Raw genomic sequence first — 11,685 nt, 5'->3', positions numbered from 1 at the left:
TCAAAGTAAACATACACCAACAGTTGCCAATTTTACGTCTGACTTGAATACCTCATTATGTATGCTAAGGTTTTTTACCATTTCATTATCTTCCAATAATAAAGATGTATTACGCTAAAGTAGACACACAATATGGTAAAACAATTTTATAAGAATTCTTTTAAAATTAATATTGATCTTTTGTGATTCATTTTTAAAATATAAAAAACTGTTATTTTGATCACATAGAACACTATATTTGATTCAAGATTTTGGAGTACATAAGAATTCTTTTGAATTAATACTGATCTTATGTGATTCATTTTTGAAATCTAAAAAACTGTTATTTCTATCTCTCACCTAGAACACTATATTTGATTCAAGAGTTTGGAGCACATGTGTGTGAGTTAAGGGGGGACATCACAGTAAAATTTTGAATTTTCAGAAAAAAATTTTTTTCGCTTAAAAGGTGCTTTAGGCTCTTAAAAATAATATATCAAAAGATAGAATACGGCAAGTGTCGAACTGCCCGAATTTCTCATTCTGCGGCAACGCCTCTCAGGTATGCTTCGAGCGCTTTTTGTGATCCCGGAGCGCGTTAGAATTTATGAGTACGGGCGCAGGTCGAAAGGAGAAAGAAGATGAAGAGATGGAATTGGAAGGCCAATTGTATGGTGCAGGCATCGCAGATTAAGGGTCCTTTTGCCTTAGTTTGGTCAAAAAAATCTTTTTTTTTTACGGATTTTGATAACTATAGGTGTGTAGAATGTCATGCTAAAAGGACAAATAGGTAGCGAGCGTCGAGCGTCAATGGTACGTCGCGCGCGTTACATTAACGACCTTTAGGTCGAATAAAAGATGCTGAGCGGCGATCAACGTACGAGTCCATGGAACAAAGAATCGCAAGGAGAAATGAAAAAACGCAAGAGCAGATCAATTTTGAAGAATGCGAGGGTCTGTTGTATGGTCCTGGAATAGCTGAGTAGCTGTATAAGTATGTATCAACATTATTATCGAAAAAATTGTACTTAAAACTTTAAACGCGTTTTCTGGAAATCTACGTTTTTAGAGTTGCCGGAAGTCATAACTCGGTCAATTTTTAACGAATCTCAATATTTTTTTTTTTAAATACTTGTAATAAAATTCTCCACAATGTAGACTACAATCAAGTTGATACATTGCATATTCGATTTTTTATTAACAAAAAAGTAACGAAAAAAAACAAAAAATGAAACATTATTTTTGAAGGGCCGCCATTTTGAAAATTTCTATTCTTTAATAATGCCGATAATCTACATTGGAATCACACTCTTAATAAACAAGAATCCGTTTTCATTTTCTGTTTCAGACGTTTTTTACGACCTCAGGAACTTCAGCTGGGTACATATTTTCCACACTGGTCGACGTTGCTCCGTGTTCTGGCTCCGCATGTGGATGAATCTGGCTATAAATTTTTCTACATGTTCTTAAAAGTGCCATAAATATACCTGAAAAATTTTGAATTACTATGTTTCTTACTTTGTCCAAAAAGAAATCGTGAATTTTGCCTATTTTTTTACCCAATTAAGGCAAAAAGACCCTTAAAGGTATATAAGAATATTCTATGATTTTTCAGTACTTAAAACTAAACGCGTTTTTCTCGAAACCACTTTTTTTGAACTTGGAGGAAAGATAACTCGAGCAAATCTTTACCGATCGACTTGAAATTTGGACAGTATATTCGAAACACCTTTCTTTATGGAGCCACGTAGGGGTTTTTTGAAATATTGCTTAGTTTTTGTTTTATCGACAATTTTATGACGTTTTTTTTGCGTTAAATTTGTAACTTTTTTTAAAACGTGCACCATTTTGCGAAAAATCAATATATCGAAAAAATCCTACGTGGCTCTATAGCTGATGTTATATAGAAACTAAAAATTTTTGGTTTTATGTTCCAGGTCAAGAATTAAGGAGGGTTTCTTTCCTCCCATGGACCCCCTTCCGAAAACAAGCGCCTTCGGAAATATGCTGCAGAGCCGCCATTTTGTGATATTTTTTTTTGAAAAAATTACATTTTGTACTTCATTACTAACAATATAAAACCTACTTTACAGATTTTCGATTAATCCTTTCATTGAGCCAAAAAAAAATCCCGAAAATATGCCTATTTTTTCGTGCTCTACTGTGATGTCCCCCCTTAACCAGTTTTCAATCACGTGTATCTTCATAAGCACACATTTACAAATTATTATTATAATTAGTAACTAATATTGTGAGGATTATACATTATTGCCATGAAAAATGACTCATATACTATTGAAGGTGCCAGTTCAAAGTAAACATACATAAAATGTATATTCTTTTGTTGCATATATACGAAATAATAATGATTTAACATTATTATTATAAACATCTAGTGTGCATGTGTTGTTAAATCATTATTACGTATATATGCAACAGAAGGATATACATTTTATGAATGTTCACTTTGAACTGGCACCTTCAATAATATACCAGTTTGTTTTCTAACGTCATAATTGTCGGTTGCATCATATTACCTTCAGAATTTAATGTACTTTTATTTAGGGCAACATTATTGTCGACGAGCTTTGCATTAGTCACATCCAAGATTATAGCACTGGCATCAAGAACTTTCAATGTACTCAGATCTCTCTAATATCTTTACATTATTATCGTTATAGGTATTTCTTCCTCCCAATTGAATACCATTTTGATCAATTACATCTAAATTGTGTACCTGCAAAATATATAAATAATTTAAATAATTTCAATCATTTTTTTCAAAAATTACGTTTATTGGCGTATTTGATTATAGGTAATAGATTTTTTTGGTATAATGTTATTACGAAATTGATTATCAGAACAATCCTTCTTCACGATAATAATTATTAATTAGAATAATAATTTGTAAATGTATACTTATGAAGATATACATGATTGAAAACTACTTATAACTTACATTCCAAAATCTTGAATAAAATATAGTGTTCTAGGTGAGAAATTAAACAGTATATATATATATAACAGTTTTTTAAAAATAAATCACAAAAGATCAATATTAATTTTAAAAGAATTCTTATACCAAATTGTCTATTTTAACGTAATACATTTTATTATTGAAAGATAATGAAATGGTACATATTACCATGAAAAATAACTCATATATTATTGAAGGTGCCAGTTCAAAGTAAACATACTTAAAGTATATATTCTTTTGTTGCATATATACGTAATAATAATGATTTAACATTGCTATGTAAATTGTAACAAGGCTCAATAAATTTAAAACTAATGGAGAGAAACAGGGTTACGAGCCAATAAATTCTTTATAAACTTACTATTGTAAACAACTAGTGTACAAGTGTTGTTAAATCATTATTACGTATATATGCAACAAAAGGATATATGAATGTTCACTTTGAACTGGCACCTTCAATAATATATCAGTTACTTTCCATGTTAATATATTTCATTATTAGATAATTATTTAAAGTTTTAAAGATTTCAAGTACTAAAACCAAGTAATTTTATGTTTTGAGTAACTGTATCAAATAAGTTTTATCTTTATTATTATAAGAGAATTGATTCTTTGTGCTGTATTTTCAGGTTTATTGAAGGGAAGGTCCTGAAAAGAAAAGGCAAGCATATTTTAAAACCATACCTTTTTTCTTTTCAGACTTTTCCTATCAGCAAGCACAAAGAATCAATTCTTATAATTATATAAGGAATAGAGAATACAAATTAAGGTATCTACCAAACAAATAAATAACAGATCTGGAGACACGGTAGTGTCTCGGTAAATAAGTAACCTAACCAAATACTGTAAAAAGAAAATAATTATATAGAAATTAATTTGTATTCTTACAGCGGAATTACAGCAGAGAATTTGTGTAATAAAGCAGAAAATATCTAACCTCACTTACGTGTTCGTCTATTCTATGCCATCGATGTGATAGATTTCCTAACCTCAATCCTTTGTTATTGCCGAGGCTCTTTATCTGACTTTAACGATCGTACAGATCGCAGAGGTCGATATTTATTCTAACTTCACTTACGTGTTCGTCTATGCTATCGATGTGATTTATAGATACCCGTCTCGCGACCACATTTATCTCTTGCGCCAAAAATTCCAGAATGTATTTCCTCACTTCGTAACTGGCAACAATGACGACGACGACGACGACGACGACGACGACGTTTCTTACAAACAAACAAACACCTAGACACCCATTTCCTCGACGACGAACACCTAGACACTCACTTCCTCGAAGGCGAACACGTAGACACCTACTTCCTCTACGGCGAACATCTAGACACTTATTTCGTCGACGGCGAACACCTAGACACTCACTTCCTCGACGGCGAACACCTAGACACTCACTTCCTCGAAGGCAAACACGTAGACACCCACTTCCTCGACGGCGAACACCTAGACACTTACTTCCTCGAAATCAATTACGTAGACACTTATATTTCCTCGACGACGAACATATTTCAATATTTCAATTTTAATATTTGTATATATAATAACATATGTATATTATTAATAAATATTTTATATTATATTGAATAATATTTTATTTTTAATTGTAAGGTTGAAATTGCGCGCGCGTCATATGTAATACACCACGCAACACTGGTCTGCTGGTTAGATATAGATAGATAGAGTGAGATGATAGATAGAGTGAGATAACACATAAAGTCAAAGGCCCTCTATTATCGAAAAAACGAGATGGACATTTCCTCTGGTCGACGACGTTAACGACGATGTATCTTAAAAATTGAAACGTGAAAATTCACAGATCCGGACTTTGCATCGCGATATCTCCGCTCGTAGGGCACGTAGAAAAAAAATGAAAGCACTTTTATCATACAATTTAAGTATTTCCTGTCGATTGAGCGTATATAGAACTTGATCGGTTCAGCCGTTACTGAGATCTGATTATCTCGACCCCGAAAATTCTCCGTGTCGCGTAAAGGAGGCACGGCAGTGTCGCGCGCTTGGCTTAGTGCCGAGACACTACCGTGTCTCCAGATGGCGCGCGCGCGTCGTTCACGAGATCAAAAATTTACTACGTCCGTCCCAGCGTCCGGTGGTGAAATCCAAGAGCTGGAGGACGATGTCCGAGATCATAGACGGTAGTAAAAAAAAATTCGTTCCCCTCGCTGACTCGTAAGCGCACCGTATACACATACGAAGTATGTATACATGGAGCGCGCGCGGGCGCCGCTCGCGCGATCAAAAATTTCCTACGTCCGTCCCAGCGCCCGGTGGTGAAATCCAAGAGCTGGAGGACGATGTCCGAGATCATAGACGGTTGTAAAAAAAAATTCGTTCCTCTCGCTGACTCGTAAGCGCACCGTATACACATACGATGTATGTATATATGGCGCGCGCGCGTCGTTCACGAGATCAAAAATTTACTACGTCCGTCCCAGCGCCCGGTGGTGAAATCCAAGAGCTGGAGGACGATGTCCGAGATCATAGACGGTAGTAAAAAAAAATTAAGAACGAAGAAATTTTTGATCGCGCGAGCGGCGCCCGCGCGCGCTCCATGTATACATACTTCGTATGTGTATACGGTGCGCTTACGAGTCAGCGAGGGGAACGAATTTTTTTTTACTACCGTCTATGATCTCGGACATCATCCTCCAGCTCTTGGATTTCACCACCGGGCGCTGGGACGGACGTAGGATATTTTTGATCGCTCGAATGGCGCTCGCCATTCGATTGTGTTTGCACCTTTACCTTTTGTTTTGTAACGATTCGACATACGTTTATAATTTTCGGTCACATGTATATACGAGTGATCGTCAATTGTTTCGCTCCAAGAACGATCCAAACTTCAATCACATTTATATAAATATTTTTATAAAGTTTATTTGTTCGAATAATGTGAACATGTTTTAGTAATAACATGTTTAACATGTTCTATTTCTATTAATAAATAAAAAATATGTATCATAGTACTGGATCATCCCTATGTCGTCCTCTGAAAACATACTCCAGTTGCCAAGATACGTGACCTTCAGGACTCATCATCCAATTGCATAAAATATCACGTTGATGATAGGTTTCATTAGTAGCTCGATGAGCACTAGTATTGGCAAGCGGTGTCATATAATTATCATTAGAACATCTCCATTGACCTGATATCACATTTCCTTGATCATCTTCTGTGTCAATATATTCATGAGGTGCATATCGCTGTTCAGAAATTGGAAGTAGTTTCTCTTCGGTCATAATAAAATTATGAAGGCATACACATGCAGCTATAATAGTGTCTACTTTTTCAAGTTTTATCTTGATAGGTTTTGTAAATACCAACCAAAATTCCAAATGCGTTTTCGATTACTCGTCTAGCCCGAGAAAGTCTGTAATTAAATACTTTTTTGTCTACAATCAGATTTCTGCTTGGATAAGGGCGCATCATGTGACGTGACATCTTAAAAGCTGCGTCGCCAACAAAGAAATAAGGCGTTGTTTGGTTAGAACCTGGAAGATTTGCAAAAATTGCGGGTAGATTTAAGTCATCATTGTCTATTGCTTTTCCTAAAGATGATCTTTCAAAAATGCCACCATCACTTTCACTTCCATAAGCTCCAATATCAACAATAGTAAATTTGTACTCATGATCGCAAGCTGCCATTAGAACTGTACTAAATGTTTTTTTGTAATTAAAACAAATAGAACCAGAATTTGGCGGGGCTTGAATTTGAACATGTTTCCCGTCCACAGCTCCTATGCAATTTGGCATATTCCATGTTTCATAAAAACCATTAATTATTCCATTAATAATTTCCAACCACTTTACTTTACTTGGTGGCTTTAGGTAGATAGGAGACAATACTTTTACTAGGACAGAGCATGTTTCATTAACTATTTCACGCACCGTCGATTCACCTACACGATACTGCAATGCAATAGAGGAAACTAAGTCTCCCGTGGCTAAATACCAGAATAAATTAATATAAGTTATATAAATAGTATTCTATAAATTACAATGGAATATATATTATATATACAAAAGTAATATGTGATATACCTGAGCGTTATAGCTAAACGTTGCTCTGGAAGTAATGGTTTTCTATGACTAGTTTTGGTCAAATACATCGACACTTTTTTCAACAGCTCATTGAACATCTCTTTTGACATTCTCAAATATCGAATAAAACGTTCTGGGTCATTTTTTAGCTCTTGAAATAATGTGCAAAAATCGCCAAACTTATCACGTTGAAGATTAATAGGATGAACCCACCATCTACGGTTTTTCCATCGTTTGTGTTTCTCTTTTTTCTTATTTCGTAAATACATTATTAATCCAATTTGCAAAACTGACGTAGCCAATATTAATACAATTTCCTCGTTTAATATATCATGCATAGTTTTGAAAGATTTAAACGTATAATAATTTGTTGATCTGCAACATAGTTAATAAATTAAATATTAAATTACTAATGATTAAATAATTTTGTTGTATGCATATCGTAACTTGGCCGATTATGTACTTGTACTTTGTTGTAGCATTTTTTCATCTCCAGTTGCGAAGGCGGAATTATTAAATCTTATTTATAAGAATCCGATCTTCGTAACTTGGCCGATTATGTACTTGTACTTTGTTGTAGCATTTTTTCATCTCCAGTTGCGAAGACGGAATTATTAAATCTTATAAGAATCCGATAGAAATCGAAGAAGAGAGAGATGAACACGAAATAAAGATGATCATGATTGATCAAACGAGAATTAAATTATAGGAATTACTGCACAGTTTCAACAATTTGTAGGCAATATTTATAAATTTTCATAAATAACACATTTTATTCTACAGTACATGAAATATATATATTTACCTTCTTTTTGACGCAATGATTCTTAAAATCATGTGCCATCTATATGTATATATATTTTATATCATCAGTAATTATTATCGATATATAACTATCGTAAAATTATAAAGTTTATAACCCTATACATAATTACATTGCGAAGTATGTATACAAAATTGCTTTTTTCATTTGTATATTTTTATTGTGGGCAAATCAAATGTTGGCTAAAATCTTGATCAAACAAAGTGATAAATCACGATAATATATGAAATATGTATTTTTTGTTTCACGGATTCGAAATGCTATAATTACCATAAATCAGAACTTTTTGTAGCAATTGTAAGGTTATGGCCCTACAGTTCCCTGTTCTCTGTTCCCTATTCCCTATTCCTCTATTGTGCGTTTACGGTGTTCCTGTTCCCTATTCTCTGTTCCCTGTTCTCTATTCTCTGTTCTCTGTTCCCTGTTCCTTTTATTCTGCGCAGCCCCTAACAGTTCTTGATAAGTTTTAGTGACACTACCTACTTTTTTAATATGTTCAAACAATTTTTCAATCCCCGCGCTAGCATCGCACGTCAAGAGTAAAATGCCTTTAAATAGCCAGTACTGGCAGACTTATCGACTTTTTCAGACAGTACTACAATAGTTCCGAAGAAATATGTAGGTGTCGACCCCAGTACTCCTCGTTTAATATATTTAAACAATTTTTTAATTTTTCCGCTGGCACCGCACGTGTCACTAAAACTTATCAGGAACTGTAGAACTCTTCAAATACAAAAAAATAGCATAAGAAAAATTAATTATTTCGAAACTTGAGGTCCGGGCACTTTTTTAAAAATTTATTTAAAAATATTTAATGGCCGGAACTATTGTTATAATCGATCAGGAAATGTAGAACTCTTCGAGTACTGTAAGATTCCATAAAAAAAATCGACTTTCTCGAATTTTGCGGTGCCACGTAAAGTTAGCATCACATATTTTTATTTTTTAAATATTTTTATCTGAATCAATGGTACTATTAATGAAACCTATCGGGAACTGTAGAACTATTGCGGGTGTAAGTACTGTTATTAAAATTTCCGATTTTTTAAATCGAGGTGCTAACTTCACAGAGACCTTTAAAAAACCTTAAGAATGCTTGATCAGGTTGTTGAACCAAGTCACTCAAACGTGGAGAACACGGCTACGACGACGATGTAATGCGCGCCCTTTAGGCGATCCTTTTCTCATCTAATGGAGTATATATATGGGAAGTTCATAACGAGCATAGAGAACTACCGTAGCTTCACCAAGATCGGTGTTCAGATCAGAACAGCAAAATCGTCAGTCGTTACGGTATAACAGAATTCGCATCTGTAGTTGATAGTTGCAAATAACTCGCAGAGGATACGCAGCAGGAAGCGTAAATCTTGCAATCTTGGCGTCGTTGTGGCACTCGTTTCATTTTATCGGCTCATATACTTTATCCTTGTTCTTCTCTGCTTCCGATGTTCATAATTTGAAAATGCGTAATTTATATGAATCTAACATATCGAATTTATTCATCATTCTTTGATTTTTTTTCTTTTTAGTTGCATCACAATATTTTACAGATTTCAATAATCTATCTTTTGCGTCACAGAATCGATTAAATTATTGAAAATTATAACTGTTGGGAATAGCACTAATTTATCGCACGGTTAATTTTTTTTTTTTTGTCTCATCACAAAACGTGCATGATAAATATTGACTTAAAACACACTTATCGCAATATGCGTCAGCTCTGTAATTAAACATTCCACAGAAAGACTTGGAAAATGTAAAAACAACAATGTCATAATAAGAATAAGAAAATTTTAAAAACAAAAATATGAGAGATCCTACATAGAATAAGTTCCTCCATGTATTCTTTCTTTCCATTGTATTTTTTACATTTGTAATCAAAATAATAGATTCAAAATTATGATATAATTATTTCCTTATTATACCTCTTACGACGGATTTTTTCAAGAGATATCCACGCGTCTCGCGAATTAAATAAATAAACACCAAACGGATATCCTTAATTATTATCTCACTTATTAATCAGCAATTATTAGAAATCTTTTAAAGTTAGATTTTAAGGTTTTATCTTAGAATTTGTAACTACTCCTCACTCGCTTATAGGACAAATCGTGGTATGCGACGTTTTCATAAGAGCTTTTAAGTAATTCGCAGAAAGTTTAATAATAGTATTTTTATAAAACAATAAATGTTTCTGGCGAATGATATATGTGCAATTTTAACTCTACAAGTGTCCTCTCGAATCATCTCGATCGAGAATTTCCGAGAATAATCGTATCGAGAATCCCCCGAGAGCGCGGATAAAAAGTGATCCTCGATTTTCCGTTCGCATTCGCCACATATGCAAAAAAAAGTATACAGTATACAGGAAGAGGCATTTTAATCGCCTCAGGCGAATATCTCAGAAATTAAGAGAGATACCAGAAAAAGTTTTGTACAAAAGTTATAGATTTTCTTAAGGGAAAGAAGGTGAAATAACGGATTTTGAATAGGGTGCACTATCAGGGTCAGATCAAGGTCAACATAAATTTTTTAAATAGAACCCTCTATTTTTTATTACATATTCTTGTAGCACACCTCAAGAGCTTTCCAAAATATTATAATAAAATATTGTTTGATCAAGTACTTTTTGAGTTATAAGGCTTGAAAGTTAATACCGCCGGCATTAGCTTTACTCAAAGTATCCAATGGACGACTAAAACCTCTTGAATGATGTTCAAGATCATGATCTGAATAACAATCATCAAGATCAAGGCCAATGGAGGTTGCAACTCTTATTTTCATTTTTGCAATAAAAATTTATTTTTATTTTTAAAAATAAAAAAAATAAGAGTTACAATCTCCAATGGCCTTGACCTTGACAAATGATGATTTTAAACAATAATCAAGAGATTTTAGTCATCCATTAAACACTTTGAATAAAGCTAATGCCGGCGATACTGTAACTTTCAAGCCTTATAACTCAGAAAGTACTTAATAAAAAAATATTTTATTATAATGTTTTGGAAAGCTTCTCTCGAGATGTGCTACAAGAATATGCAGTGAAAAATATTTGAAGATCAGAAAACATTATTTTATTTCATGTTTCAAGTGCATTTATTTAAAATATGTTAAAACAAATATGAAACTAGGGAATATATGCTCTTCCAATAGTATCATGCTGTGTTTAACTAAACACAATCATAACGTCAGGTAAAACTAAAAGTACACATATGTGTGTGCCAGTATCCCTCAAGAAAGGTTAAATACTTGTATAATATTTGTATAGAGATTATTGTATGCACGGTCTGTCAATAATGCGAAATAAATTTGAAAAAGTTAAAATTGATTTGCTTGAATTTGCTTCAAAAACGTCGAAGCTTACGATGTTTACGACCGATTATGCTTCACATGCGAAATCTTATATTTCTACTTTATATTACAAACAACATGAAACAGTATACGCTTGGTAAGGTGATTGGGATAATGGACGAGATTAATCGACACATATCTTTTTTTTATATTCATGAAATTTCATAAGCACGAGGCCTTTTGTTTTTATTATCTCTGTACAAAAACAGTCGAAAAAATTATAGATTTTCTTTGTTAATGATTTAATTTTTACTCTGGAGCTTCACGGCGTATGTACAAGCGGGAAATAATTAGCCAATATAATCATAAACCTAAAAACTAAATATAATTATACATTGATATAATGGATATAATTATAATTCATTATAATTAATAGTAAACCTACGAGTCTACAGATTCGAGTATGTATGTAATGTATCGCGCGAGTATCATGTCTCGAGTATTCGCGACTTGTGTTCGTGTCGAGCGCGCGCGCGCGCATGTGTG

At 33.5% G+C, this 11,685-nt stretch overlaps 2 protein-coding genes across 2 annotated transcripts in view; both read right to left on the bottom strand.

Moving 5' to 3' along the window:
• The window catches only part of LOC108776749 (uncharacterized), a 114,111-nt gene that overhangs the window by 68,487 nt on the left and 33,939 nt on the right, over positions 1–11,685 (bottom strand). The window lies entirely within an intron of this gene.
• Positions 6,273–6,737, bottom strand: LOC108776747 (uncharacterized). The gene has a single exon (XM_018543450.1). It carries the CDS (start codon positions 6,735–6,737, stop codon positions 6,273–6,275), a length of 465 nt encoding a protein of 154 aa, XP_018398952.1.

The sequence above is a fragment of the Cyphomyrmex costatus genome, unplaced genomic scaffold (assembly GCF_001594065.2).
Source record: "Cyphomyrmex costatus isolate MS0001 unplaced genomic scaffold, Ccosl1.0 scaffold378, whole genome shotgun sequence".
In the NCBI taxonomy this organism is placed as follows: domain Eukaryota; kingdom Metazoa; phylum Arthropoda; class Insecta; order Hymenoptera; family Formicidae; genus Cyphomyrmex; species Cyphomyrmex costatus.
The sequence above is the reverse complement of the archived record's forward strand: the minus strand, read 5'-3'. Positions and strand labels throughout refer to the sequence as shown.